Here is a 14,821-nt window from a genome sequence, read left to right as displayed (position 1 = left end):
TACAGCCCCAAAGATCGTGTATGGCTATTTTAAAGGAAGTAATATGAGGAGTAAACATGGCGATCTTTACAGATTTAGGTAAAGGTAATTCTCAATGTGCAAGTGAAATGGAGTAAAATAAACTGGCACATCTAACTAAAGTGGAGTCAATTCCTTTCATGTATAAGACAAAAGTGAAGCACTGACTGACTAGTCGGTTCCTAAACTTAATGCACATTTTAGGCATTGAATTTACCTTTGAAAACTGCAGAAGCTTAAACTGAAGCAACTAAATGGAACGCAGCCATCATCAGTTTGATTGTTTATACCTTCTGCAGCGAACACTGATAAAATGATCATTTGACATAATCAGCTCCCAGGACACGGCTCTAGCTCCTGGAGGGCGGTGAATCGCTCGCCGATGTCACTGATGGATAAATCCCAGGGATGGTAGTCGAGCGCAGATAAGAGCAGAGGTTAGATGGAATATGGCTCTCTCAAGAGGTTTGAGGTGCTGTCAAAGGGTTTTCTCTTGGATACCTGTGCTTATAATAACCTCCGTGGTGTTGTGGTCGTATTACGCCTACGTATTTGAGCTATGTCTGTGTAAGTATGAGAACCTGTGCTCGTCTCGTTGTGATTCGGACCGTTTAAGTGAAGACATCGCAGATTGCCGCACAGCAGTGTTGACAAAAATAACGATATAGACCGAGCAGCAGCTAGCAAACTAGGCGGAAGTGGTTCGGTGTGTGTGTTTTAATTTGGTTAACGTAACATTTAGCCTTTAAAAAAAGTGAAATATGTTAAGAGGTTTAGTGTTAACTCCGTGTTCAGATGAATACTGGCTGTTGTTGTTCCTCTTAGCTACAACCTGTCAATCTGGCTAGTCGTGTTAGCCGGTAAATGTCGTTCCTCTTTCGAATAATCAAAGGTAATGTCGATGGAAACAATGTGGTGTGCTGTTGCTCGTCTCTGACATCCGGCTTGTGGTTTCATTTAGTCATGTTCTTGTTTTTACAGTTACACTCACCAACACATTGGAAAAAGGCGAGTTACCCTTTAATCTTTTGTACTACAAGCAGTGCTCGCTGCTAAACAACACATTAAGTAAATGTTGTATTTGTTGTGTAAATAACTGCTGCTGTTGTTTTGTGCTTTCAGTGGCCTATCTACTGGTTTTTCATGTTTGTTTTGTGATGTTCTCCTGGACCTACTGGAAGTCCATATTTACCCCTCCTGCATCACCATGCAAAAAGGTACCCTGAACATATTGTTACTGATTTATTATTCTACCACACAATAAGTTTTCCAATACGAAACAAATGTGGTGTCGATCACAATGCTTGTTGTTCTAGTTTCAGCTGTCATACTCAGACAAGCAGAGATACGAGATGGAGGAGAGGCCAGACGCTCAGAAACAAATCCTGGTTGAGATCGCAAAGAAACTGCCCATCTTTACTCGAGCTCAGTCTGGAGGTAAGCTCTCCTGTCAAGTAATTGTTATTTTTCTCCTGCAAGGACATCATCAATATCTTATTATTAGGACTGCAACTAGCGATTGGTTTTGTAATCGATTAACCAATAAGATATTTAAAACATGTGAAAAGTGCTTGTCAAAATTCCCCACAGCTCAAACGGATGTCTTCAAATTACTTCTTTTGTCCGACCAACAGTCCAAAACCCAAAGACTCTTTATCAAGCATCATAAATGACCAAGTAAAGGTGCAAATCCTCACATTTAAAAAGCAGGAAAAATCAAATATTGGCTTTTTCTGCTTGAAAAATAACTGAAATGATTAATTGGTTATCAAAATAGATGACCAATTAATTGACTAATCAGTGCAGCTATAACTATTGCCTAAAAATCAGATATAGTAGGCACAATCTTTCATCTCACACATAATTTGTGTGCGTTGAAAGCATGTAGGCTAGGGCAATTAGCTCTGCGTGTGCTCCTGAGCATCCCCATCCACAGTAATCAGCCAATGTATCTCTTTCATTAGTGCTGATTGCTCAGACTAAGTTCTAGGCTGCAGGAAGTACGGGAAGGGTTAGCTCAGCTCAGATGTCGCTCATTCAACTGGCCATCCTCCTGTCTCCAGCTATCAGGTTCTGCGACCGCTGCCAGGTACTGAAGCCTGACCGCTGTCACCACTGCTCGGTTTGTGAAACGTAAGTCACTCTTTCCTCCTCAATCCATTCATCTAGAGAGGTTACCCGAGGCAAGGGGATATTTGTTGGCCGGTGACTTGTGTGATAATTAGAAGGTGTTGCTTTGTTGGCACACTATCTCTCAGAAAGAATATCCTAATGATCAATCAGAGCAGAGGTTCATCAGAAGGAACCAGCAGACCACTGTCAGAGGAGGTAAAAATTGGAGTGGAAGACAAATGAAAACAAGAGTTTTATGATGCGAGAATGGTATTAAGGCAATTTATGCTGTCAACATGATATGTAGAAACAAAAATACATTTTCTTTTAAAGATGTGTCTTGAAGATGGACCATCACTGTCCCTGGTAAGTAGTAACTTCCCCTATGTTTCCCTCTTAAGTGGAATTTATACATGAATTTTGATATGACACCAGAATATTCTTTGTCTTTTAGGGTGAACAACTGTGTGGGCTTTTCAAACTACAAGTTTTTCCTGCTTTTCCTCTCCTACTCCATGCTGTACTGTGTATTCATTGCAGCAACAGTCTTTCAGTATTTCCTGAAATTCTGGGTGGTGAGTGTCATCTGTTGAAATGATCACTCGTGCTCAACATCTGATAATGGAGTCATATGACCAGTTTGATTTGCACAAAGTCAGCACTGTTGCAGCTCTGCAACATTAGAGAACTCAAGCCTCTGTCGTGAGTTATACCTTTTTAAAGCCCACCATTTTTCTCAAGTTTCTACTTCTCCTGTTTCTTTCTCCCAGGGGGACTTGCCAAATGGGCCTGCAAAGTTCCATGTCCTCTTCCTCATGTTTGTGGCGCTCATGTTCTTCGTCAGTCTCATGTTCCTCTTTGGCTACCACTGTTGGTTAGTAGCCAAAAACAGATCAACTTTAGGTGAGGGTTTACATATTTATCAGAAAACCCTCTTTGTTTTGCCCTTTTAGCTGCTCTCTCACTACCTAAATGACGCATGAATTATTTGCTTTGAGGGACTCTTGTGTTATGAACAAAGGAGATGTGGAGAATTGAAACATCACATGTTTTCCTTTTCTAGAGGCCTTCTCAGCTCCTGTTTTTGTCGCTGGACCAGACAGAAATGGCTTCAATGTTGGTATACGCAGAAACCTGCAGCAGGTATTTGGAGAGGATCGGAGACTGTGGTTCATCCCTGTCTTCACAAGGTGAGGAAGATGCATAATTATCTGATTCTTGTCTTGCTCATTTTCAGTGATGCCGCTCTTTTTGCATTTTAATGCACCTCTTAAATTTTAGAATGATCTCTGTAAGAATTGACACAGTGGTTTACAGTAGACACAATTAAAATACAGACACAGAGAACAAAAATACCCTTAATAATAGAAATAATCTATCATATAATAAAATACAGGGGATGTAAATGGTGGATAGACAATATAAAATTGAGTTGTTTTAAATGAAGAAGTATTGGTAAAATTGTCAAATGAGGGATGGGGTCAGCGGATGGGATTAGGTAATGGTCATGGTTTCTTAACAAGCTTTTATCTTCTTTTGTGCAATGAACATGTCAGCCAGGGGAACGGCCACTACTTCCCCTTGAAGAATCGGAGTTCTGAATCCAGGAACCCCTTATTAGCTAATGAGGACATGTGGGAGGAGTCAGATGACGGCTCTGAAGACGGAGGTCTGGGTGAGTCACTTTAATTTAGTCATATGAATATTACATTATTATAACCCACACTGAGGAGTGTGTATTACCACAGTAAATGTGCTATTTTGTGTTCCAAACAACTAATAACAAAAAAGTTAGGATGATGTGTCAAACATAAATAAAACAGAATGTAATAAAATGCTCAATCTTTTTGGCATATACCTGCTCCAAAATTACCCCCAAATACCAAGACAATATAATTGTTTTACTTCATCTATGTTAACTTTAAATGAGCATTCTGAATTTGATGCCTGCAACATGTTTCAAACAAGTTGGGACAGGGACAACAAAGACTGGGAAGGTTGTGGAAATGTTCAAAAAAAACCACCTCTTTGGAACAATTTAACAGGTAAACAGGTGATTGTATCATGATTGAGTGTGAAAAAGACAGTCTCAAAAAGCTCAGCTGTTCACAAACAAGGTTGGGGTGAGGTTCACCACGTTGTGAAATACATGAATGTGTACAGGATATAACTACACATGCTCAGAAAAACCATAAACCACTTTGTAAAACCATTCATTTGTGAATGACTGCATTCTGTGTTCTATTATGTTTTACACTGCACAGCAACAACACCAACAATAACAACAACCAGAAAAACTGTATTTTTGCCTCTCAGCACTTCTATCAACACTGTGGCTGTATTTTCAAGCAAAAGCCTATGCAGTGTACCACAATGTTAACATGATTTGAAAGTTTTCTTAAAAAGAGTTGAATGTAAAATTGTAGTTTGTAATTTAGTATAGTGTAACCGTATTTTTGAAACTACTCTGAATGATGTTAAAATTAAATTTTAGTAAGCTAAATTAAGGTTAGAATCTAACGAGTCTCTTGTCATGCCTCGTGTCCCGCTAAGATCATCATAATCTTATTAACATACTCAGTCCTGCTAATGAGGTTAATAAACTACAGCAAATCATGCATTACAAATCCAAAATGGTTATTGTTTCAATACACTTAGCTTGAGATGAAATGTGGCAAGCATTATTGTCACTGCAAACCCACTGATGCATCTGCCACATATAGAAAATACTGCTAATGACCACACATCAGAGCCATTGTCAGCACAGCTCACAGAAATATACGATGTATCTGTTTTCCAGATATGACCTTATCGTGCAGCCAATAACTTTGTTTGTTTTGGACAATTTTCACCTCTCAGATTACTTTGCACTTGGTGGGGCTGTAAAATAAAATTGCCAAATGCGGTTACCTCCTTACTTTAATCTCAAACATGACATGGATTTCCTTTCCAAATGAAGTTTTCTAGATCCTATTTCAGACATAAAAACAAGTACAGTCATTGTAAACTGCATCACACTCTGAAATGCACAATTAGTGCCTTAGTTGTTAGTAATCTATTCTTTAGAAACCTTATCAGCACATTTAAATATGATGATGAAATAATGAGTCAACTTGATCTCTTGAAATTTAAAATACAAATGCAGCTTATCTGCATCCATCTTAGGCCCCATCATTTTTTCATGAATCAGTTTTTCATGGTCCCAGTATTGAGCACACAGATAAAGAACTATTAACAAGAATCTTCTGAAAGTCACCTTCCAGCAGCCACTATAAGCAGTTAGGAGGACGCACTGTTACCTTTGGGAAAGAAAGCCCGGAGACAAACAAATGTGCGCCGAACAACTGCACGTGTTTGTGTTCACATTCAGTAATCTGGTGGCACCAATCGTCCCCTGCACAAAAAGAAATACAAAACAAAAACCTTCCCCTGCACAACAGTTTGCTGTGTTTGGATTTTAACCATTATATTTTGCTACCACCTGGTGGTCACATGCAACATGATGTTAACAGCTGTAAGAGCAGAATCGATCACAACAAACACTCTGAATAAATAATACACACTGACCTTTTTTTTTCTCCCCTTTTTCATTCCAGTTGAGGACCAAGACCCCTCCGTTACCATAGAGATGGGGGAGTAGTTATTCAATCAAAGGACGATTACCACTGGTACAGAGGATGTATAATAATATCGCACACACTGTGTACCATGAGGCAAATGCATTCCTAATCATGCAGATGTTCAGACACTGAAAAAAAATATGAAGGGGGCCAAACATGTGGATTAGAAGCTGCATTTGGATTGTCATTGCCACTTTAAGCCGGGTGTTTTACATAATGATGTATAGATGAACTCAATGGACAACCAGTAGCATCAACTCTCCTCACCTCTCCTGGAAAACAGTATAAGTTTGATTCGGATAATAATAATACCTCACACCAGTGGTGGAATGTAACTAAGTACATTTACTCAAGCACTGTGCTCTTGCTTTACATGAGTAATTCAATTTTCTGTTACTTAATACATTTTACTGTACTGCGTTGAGTTGATACATTTACTTTGCAGATACTTATATAATACAAATTATAAATCAAGTTAGAAATTATGTTGCACTATTATAGATGAAGCTACCCAGCAGTATATAAAGTAAATCAAGTGAGCTCCATCTTTACCAGCAGCAACACTGGAGTGATGTATACATTAACACATCAATAATTACAAGTAATCCGGTGTATATATACATATCTATCTATCTATCTATCTATCTATCTATCTATCTATCTATCTATCTATCTATCTATCTATCTATCTATCTATCTATCTATCTATCTATCTATCTATCTATCTAGATATAGATATAGATATAGATATAGAGATAGAGATAGATATAAAATTCTGAAATGGGCCTGCACTTTTTTAGTACTTCAAGTATTGGATGCTTATACTTTTGTACTTGTACTTAAGTAAAATTTTGAAGGCAGGACTTGTAAAAGGGTATTTTTACACTGTAGTATTGATAGTATACTAAAAAAGATCTTCCTCCACCACTGCCTCACACACAAAAAGACAACCGCTATTTCCTGTACCATGGGTGATGTCTCTCCCTCTGGTTGTTCATCTCAAGGCACTGGCATCTGCGGGATTATAGATTGCTGTAACTTTGGAAGCTTCTGTCCGATGCTGTACTGTTTTATAGTGTCAGTGTTTGGCCTTGAGTTCACAGTGTTGCACCTTAGACCTCAACCCCGTAACGCTCCAGAGGCGCCTTGTATAGATCTGACTTCCTGGTCTCTAACAGTTTGGGTCATGCAGCATAATAGCATCAATATAACATATAACAGCATTAAGATTTTACTTTTTTTCACTGAATATAAATATATTAGAGTACCTGACTTGACCATTGCCTTATTAATATATTTATTGTTGTGTTTCGGGAGAGCATCTCTCCAAAGAATGTATCCACCCTGCTTGTGAATAGACTGTGCCAACATTTTAGGCACCTATTTATGAAAGAACCTCTTAAAGGCTTTTAGTCAAGCATTTCATCATTTAATTTTGAGTTGAAATGCTGTTGCTAGTGTCTGATGGTACTGTTGACAGGAATAAAATTAAAACTTGTCTAAATGTGTGGCTTGGCTTCACAGCTACAACTCTATATATTTGTAAATGAATAGGGATGCACTGATATATCAGCAAATTATCGCTTTTTTTGACTGTTATAGGCCTATTTGCAAATGAGCTCACATCCACCAATGGCAGTGGCTGATGTTTATCTGTTTTCTAACATCAGTTTTGAGCTGGCTCATTCATGAGCTCCTGGCTCAAAACATCCCTGCCATCAATGTACAAGGCTTTTTGAGTACTAACATTTTTTTATATCAGTGAGTAGGTAGTTGGATAGTGGGCTGAAAAGGCTTTTGGATCAATCGTTATATGTGAAAGACCGTTATTATAAAGGTTTTTTCATAGATTCCACGGATCCAGATTCCAAATTTGTACTCAAAGCTGATGTGATGAAAGACTGTATCACTTCAAGACAGTTATTTTTTTAGACTTGCACAAAAGAGAGGATAAATAACAAAAATGTTACACAACAACAAAAAATAAATAAATCAGTATTGCATTACCTAGCCACCAAATTGCTATTTAAAACATCAATATCAACCCATAATCTCACAATCGGTGCATCCCTAAAAATGTATGTTGAAATCTCGGTATTTAGTCAATTTTAAAAGTGCAATGTGTAAGAATTTCAGTTGAAAAAATACAAACAAAATTATTAACAGACTGTGAAGAAACAACAGTTTTGACATAACGAGATGTCTCCTGAAGTTAAGATGCTAACCACAATGTACCAACACATCCACAGTAATGGCTAACTGAGCTAGCTAGCTAATGGTAGCTACACATAGCAGCAGTTGGTAGTTATTCTGACGGTGCGCTGCCCTCAATTTGTTTTGAGTAATGAATTTCACAGGATTCTTACATATTGCAACTTCTAATATGGTGTTTATAATTTTTTCAGCGGAGTCATATCCTGAATATACTGTATATTATCACAGTGATGTTAGCTTCATTCCTAATTTAATGCAGTGATTTGTTTAATTTTTTCAGTCTTGGATGAGCTTACGAGACATACTGTGAAAACATTTATTATCAAAATCTTGTTTTCTAACATATCAGCCATCCTGAGTACAGTTACACTTCTGTGTGGATGCAGAGTGATAGGAAAATGAAAAAAAAATCAGCGTTCACAAAATCATACATGGAGAGAGGACATTCGTTCTTCTATGCCTGTTTTCACTTTTGATCTTTTTAAACATGCAGATAACTGTACGTGTATATAGTGACTGATCCTCATCCACTGGTTGGTAGAGGTCAGTGGTTCCTCTGCAATATGATGTTCTAGATTTTTTCTACCTGTGTTGACGTATTTTGAAATTTTTAATACCAATGAAACGGATTCTTCTCGCGGAGACTGTTTGGTTTATGGACTTGTGTATTTAGCCTGTGTACTTAGTTGAAAACCATTTCTGTGACTGAGTACACCTGTTTATTCAGTATGAGTCAAAAGCTGGGCCTTTATCAAACCTTGTTGCTGTTTGATCTTGACACTTTAACTTGCTTCATCATGATCTGTTTTTCTACTATGCTGGGTAAGCCAAATCAAATGCTGCTCATGTCTGAGAAATACAATACATAACATAACTCATTTATTGATTCAAACTGTGTGTTGTTTTTATCTGAGGTATGATTCTGTGTTTGAAAGCATGTATAAAACATTAGGAAAGATGTGGATGTTGAGTGTTTCCATGTAGTCTTGTGTCTATTTATTGTTATAATGTTCAGCTATTTTCCTGTGTATTGAGTTTACCGATTCATAACTGCTACAGGCAGTGTCTGTATATTTTGCTCCATGAAGTGACACTTACAACTATTGAAGCAATGCGCTTTTATCAAATAGTAGGATATTTATAACATGAGAAGATGACAAATTATACCCTTGTTTGCAGACAGGGGATCAATATTGCTCAAGCACATACAGTATGGTCCCTTTTGAATTGTCTTTGGAGTATATGATTGTGGCGCTTCCCTTTTTCAACACCTCTGAACCACCAAAGTACTGATACATCTGCCGTCTTGTCTGTTAACAAATATAAAGTCTTTATTTTCCATCAGTTGTTGAAACATGCAGAATAAAATGATCCAAGTTGAACTCTTTATATGTTTCAGTGTTGTTTTCTTTCTTTAGCATGAGTTTACACAGCAAAAAAAAAACACACATGGTAATAAATACATTTGATCAGATAAATTTTTGTCAGTATAGGAACTTTGGAGATGAAGGAGCAGTATTTGGCACAACGAGGAGAACATGAGATACATTTAAATAAACAAGACAAAATATACTTGAAGCGATCTGCAGATCATGTTCCTCAGGTTGCCCTAGTCGGTGCCAAAGTACCTCTGACCGAAATGCGTCGGAGCCACAGGGTGAACCTCCGTGGTCAAGATGGTGATATCTGGGAACTCCTGAATTATAGATTTGGCTCCTATGAGAAAAGTAAAAGGTGTTACACTTTGTATGAAGACCAGAAGGAAAAGTAAAGCTTAATTGCTGTAATTTGTCAGCATGAATGTATTCTCGACATTACTTTTTTCCCAGAGGATGAAGCCTGTTGACTTTGCCCATCATGAGTTCTTGAGGCTATCTCAAAAACTAGTGACCAGACTTCTGTCGGCCACAGCTGCACTGTACATAAAGCTGAGCTTACAAAGGGCAGGTACAACAGACCAAAGACGAATGAGTCTTGGCCTAATTTAACTTGTTGAAAACATTTCTAAAATGCTAGATACAAAGAACCAAACCAACTACATAAAACTAGCTGATCCTAAACCACAGCTGGCAATAAAGTGCACAGAGAGAGAGAGAGTTAATGTGTCTTTTCAGAAGCTAGAATGTCAGTATAAATAACAACTTTGCCAAATTTAAGCCTTTTAGCAGATGCAAAAATACAGAAAGCCAAGACCGTTCCAAACCCAGTTTTGCAGTTAGAGTGTAAACATAATCGACTAAACATGAATTCATGGTGGACGATGTGCTGATTCCTTTCGTTTTCTCACATGCTCTCTATCTTGTCCACGGGTTGGTGTGACAGGGAGGTTGTGCGGGGTTATGAAGATGAAAAGATTTCTTCCTCTTAGCAGCATTAAAGGGCTGAGAAAATTTCATGGCAACATGCCCTTCAAATTTCAATATTTCTGGTGTTAAAGTGCAAATTTTGGTTCAATCACATAACTAGGAGAAAAGTCAAGGGGTTAAAAAAACATCTGAAAACCTTCTCTGGAAAATCATGAACTCGCATTTAAGGGCATGGCAATCTGACAAGTAGAATGATACTGTTAAAAGTAAAAAAAAAAAAATAAATGAAAGAATGTCCAGGACAACCCAATAACCGGCCCAATTAAAAATAATGTGCTGCTTTGCTCACTCATTTAAACTGCTTAATTGATCAGCATTGTGTTTACCAGCAGCGTATTGTATGAAGACAATGATACAGCAGGATCAAGACTGGAGGGGAGATTCGTGACTAACTGTGTGACCTGGTGGGTAAACAAAAGTAAATCAGTGGCGGGTTGTGGTTGAAGAGAAGTGGATGTGATGGTTTACCGTGAGGCGTGGAGAACAGGCTGAGGAGGATGATATGTCTGGGCTGGACTCCGTGCTCTATCAGCACTCTCACCGCCTCAATCACAGTGTTTCCCGTACCTGCAAACAAAGAACATTGAAGATTAGAGGTTTGACAATGAAGCCTTTAAAACTTGATTTTTAGTATGAAAAGCATCTTTAATTTAATTGCTTGCTTATAACTGATGCATTACAGTATTTTTTATCTAAAACAGGGGCTGTGTGCAGACTGATCTGCCCATGTGTCTGGGCACTTGGCAGACATTAATGTCTGACCCTGTTAGCATGCATCACTTTGCTCCATCATTCTGACAATATAAAACATACCTTCAACCTAGCTCACTCGCCATCATATTTTTCAAAAACTGAAAGCAGAAAATGCTGCTTTGTGACACTGGGAAACCAGGGCTATTAAGATACTATTTTTGTTGGCCCTCATTATGCTATTCAGCAGCTTGGTGGCCATCTCCCAGGCAGTGTATAATTTCCCCCATGAGAGCTATAATTATCAGAACAGTATGAATGGGCCTGTGTGATGTGGAAATGCAGACGTGTTGGTGAAGGTCAACTCAAGGGAGATTTTTCAAAATGAATAAATACATTAAACTGTTTTTACACAAAAATAGACATCTCTTGACATTTATGTGCTACTGAGGGTGGTAAACTGGAGTCATCTGAGGATCGTGTTCAGCAGCCTTCTGTTACTTACTAAGGATGGGGTACATGAGCAGTACTTTTCTTCTGTACACATCTGGAGGGAACTTGGCATAGTAGACTTTGGCTTTCTGTGTCTCCTCGTCACTCTGGATGAGGATCTTGCCAATTCGGATGGAGCGGCAGCAGTCCCGGAGACCCTGCTCCATGGCCTCGCCTGTGGGGAGACACACAGTTCACAACTGGGATCAAAACGTTGTCCGTTTGAAGACATTCGTCACTTGGAGCAGGTGATTTCACAATGCCTTGAACCTACATGTGATTTGTGATTTTATATACCCTTCGCAAAATCACAGGTGTTTTGACTGTGCACTTTGTGTATGTTACTGTATGTGTCTTAATGTCCCAGGTAACATTATTCTCTTGTATCTTTTAGTATTCATACGATCAATCAATTTCACAGAGAGAGAGGAAATGGCTACTGATAAAAAGCAATCCAGAGCACACAATAGCCTGACCTGATGAATATGTGCAGAGCAGAATGTGCAGCTTGAGTGCAGCCGGCAAAAATCACATATGCACAGACGACATAATACATGCACTTACAAAGGAAAAGACTCTAATTTCGTAAGTGAGGCACGAAAGGTTTAACTCACCACTCCTCATTATGCTGACTCCACAGTTGCCTCTTTCAAACTTGACACCTTCATACTTGTACCCTGAGGGGAAAATATGAAGCCGGAACATTCATAAAATGTAGCTGCTCTGAACAAGCCCACTCAGTCAAACATGCTGGTGGTAAAATACTGGAAGGGAGCCCTGCACTCATTTTTGCATTTATGTTATCATAATTGGTCTGCTCTGTCGGACAGTCTTGGGGGACTTAAATGTTGGAGCTTTAGAGCTTAAAGTTTTGACCTTCATTTTGTTAAAGAAGAAAGACATCCTCACCTGTTGGCGTGGTCACAGTGCACTCTGAGTAGGGCAGCTGATTCAAGCCCTCTTCAACTACTAGTCTGATCTATTGTTGGAGAAGATGAAGATTATTAACGCACATACACACACACCAACGACATGTAGCTTTAAGTTGTGATCTTACCAGTCGATCAGCACAGAACACAAAGTCTCCTCTGCTAGTTGTCCTGAAAATATGTATATAAACATTTGATTAGTTAAAAACCCACCTTTTCTCTCTTGTTATGATACCTTAGGCATGAAGTGATCCCTTTCAATTACAATCATTGTGTTGAACTGGTGCAGTGAATAATATGTCCAAAATTGAAATAAACAAGAACTGATCTGCATGTATGATGGATGATGTCAACCGACATTATGCTGAAAGTGACTTTCATACAACAAAAAGAAATAGTCTTGCTCTGTTGAAGACTAACTTGCCCACTACGCTTAAAGGAACCAAATTACCCAGTAGCATGACAGACTAGTGGAGTACAAGTGTTAATAGGGCAAAACAAAGTATGATCAATCATCAATCAAACTATGATCCAATAAAACACACATCAAGGCACAGCTTATATTATCATGGACAAGTAGCTTAATTCTCTAATAAATATATGAAATGGAATTACATGATTTACTTTTAGGATGACAATTCAGCGCAAAAACAATATGTTTCTTACATTAGACTAGAGGGGCTATATAACTTTGTAGTTGAAATTATTATTTATCATGACAGTGAGTAAGCACAGTAATTTAACCCAGTTTCTTTTCATTTCCCCTCTGAGAAGTTTTAAGGTTGGAAAAATAATTTTACTCACCACTGTCTTGAAAGTATTGCATAATACACTGTGTATCCTTTATCAGTAGGGCTGCACAATTAATCAAAGTATTATCGAAAGGGAAATATGGCCAAGTGCAATATCTTAATCGCAAGAAGCTGTCATTTTTTGCCAAAGGTGTGACAGAACAGGATTATAATAAAGTACTATAGTGCTGCAGAGACGCCCTGGCCTAAACATCTTGTTCTCCACGTGTAGGAAAACATGTTTGTTCGATACAGACCCCATTAAGTATCACATCATCCTGATTTTAATTGTGTTTCTTTAGAGAAAATTGAAACAAAATGAAAAAAGGATAACCTCCGCTATTCAAGAATCAGCTCGCGATCGCATTATCTGTCTGATTTTTTAAAATCATATTCTCCCGCCCTATTCAACAGCTTCTAATAGGTGTTCACTGAACCTCTATGATGTTCAAGTGAAATATCATTACATCAAATGGATATATTATATTATCATACTTAGATTTCCCCCAAATCACCCAGACATGTAGACTTTGGGACATCTACTGGAAATTTAAACAATGATCTGTGGATTTGAAGGATGTTTGCAATGACTGTGATTGAAGTGGATCAGTTACATAATCTCTATGATCGGTGCTGATTTCCATCAGATATGAGACTGGTGCATCACTACTTTACACAAACCAGCAGACATTTAGGCAACCTAAAATTAGGAACAGAAGATATAAAACATATTGTATGTATGAAACTAGACTGTGTGGGATTTTGGGTGTAATTCAGAAAGGATGATGCCTCTTCCTGGAATCAAAATACATTCTCTCAACTTGCTTGACTACAACAGTTAAGAGAAATTATTCGTTTGTTTGGGAATCATATTCATATTAGTGATGATGTACTGTATTTCTACCACACACACATCTTAGATGATTAACCTAATGCTTCCTGTTGACACTGAACCAGAGTAACTTGGTCGTTATTATTATAACACTTTGTTTTGTTGTGGTCTGTATGTGTAGACGGAAGAGCAAGGGACTCACTTGTCTCTGATTATAGTCTGTAATTCACGGATCTGGTCATTCAGAGGGAGCAGTTTAAGCTGGGGTCCCAGGTTATCTTGGCTCACAGGCTGTATGGAGGCATCACTTGGTTCAGAGTTGGAGAGCACAGCAGGCACACTGCTGCTGCTGCTATTGCTGCTGCTGCTGCTGCTTGCGAATCGTACTTGCTTCATTGGGTGCTCCTGGCCACTGTTGACATTGTTCAGCTGCTGATTGTGGCATGGCATCCTGAGTTTCGAGATTAATGGTCGTCCCTTAAAACTGTGCTAAAGCCAGATGGCGTTTCTTGACCGAGCGACCCACTTAACTGACTGTGTGCCCGCTGTCTGACAAAGACGACAACGTGTTCTTCCTTTAGCTTCGACCGTTATTTTGAAGTGAAATGCACCGATTCGCGAGGCTACCGTTAAAGTTAGAGACTGCCCATTAGGGGGTACATTCACACACCTTTAAACACTCAATTCCGTCGTGTTGAAATCAAACTAGCGGCTGAAATATCCACAGAAATGTAGTCAAGTAAAGCTCCTTGCTGCT

General features: G+C 38.5%; 2 protein-coding genes across 3 annotated transcripts; one reads left to right on the top strand and one right to left on the bottom strand.

The window, feature by feature from the left end:
- Positions 1–361: 361 nt before the first annotated feature.
- On the top strand, positions 362–9,351 carry zdhhc15b (zDHHC palmitoyltransferase 15b). Of its 2 annotated transcripts, none has more exons than XM_030397443.1 (11): positions 362–585; positions 1,000–1,026; positions 1,141–1,235; positions 1,335–1,455; positions 2,082–2,151; positions 2,464–2,496; positions 2,585–2,705; positions 2,901–3,033; positions 3,194–3,320; positions 3,687–3,805; positions 5,727–9,351. In XM_030397443.1, the coding sequence occupies exons 1-11, from the start codon at positions 468–470 to the stop codon at positions 5,768–5,770; spliced, it is 1,008 nt and encodes a 335-aa protein (XP_030253303.1). In that variant the 5' UTR covers positions 362–467; the 3' UTR covers positions 5,771–9,351. The 2 variants fall into 2 exon arrangements, with proteins under 2 accessions (XP_030253303.1, XP_030253304.1); XM_030397444.1 differs by lacking the exon at positions 362–585 and adding an exon at positions 592–910.
- On the bottom strand, positions 9,271–14,737 carry uprt (uracil phosphoribosyltransferase (FUR1) homolog (S. cerevisiae)). The gene is made up of 7 exons (XM_030397445.1): positions 14,267–14,737; positions 12,570–12,612; positions 12,422–12,491; positions 12,127–12,189; positions 11,526–11,687; positions 10,799–10,897; positions 9,271–9,680 (listed from the first exon to the last, which is right to left on the bottom strand). Exons 1-7 carry the CDS (start codon positions 14,512–14,514, stop codon positions 9,574–9,576), a joined length of 792 nt encoding a protein of 263 aa, XP_030253305.1. The 5' UTR covers positions 14,515–14,737; the 3' UTR covers positions 9,271–9,573.
- Positions 14,738–14,821: the final 84 nt, after the last annotated feature.

Source organism: Sparus aurata, chromosome 18, assembly GCF_900880675.1.
Source record: "Sparus aurata chromosome 18, fSpaAur1.1, whole genome shotgun sequence".
In the NCBI taxonomy this organism is placed as follows: Eukaryota; Metazoa; Chordata; class Actinopteri; order Spariformes; family Sparidae; genus Sparus; species Sparus aurata.
This window is presented reverse-complemented; position numbering and strand designations above follow the sequence as displayed.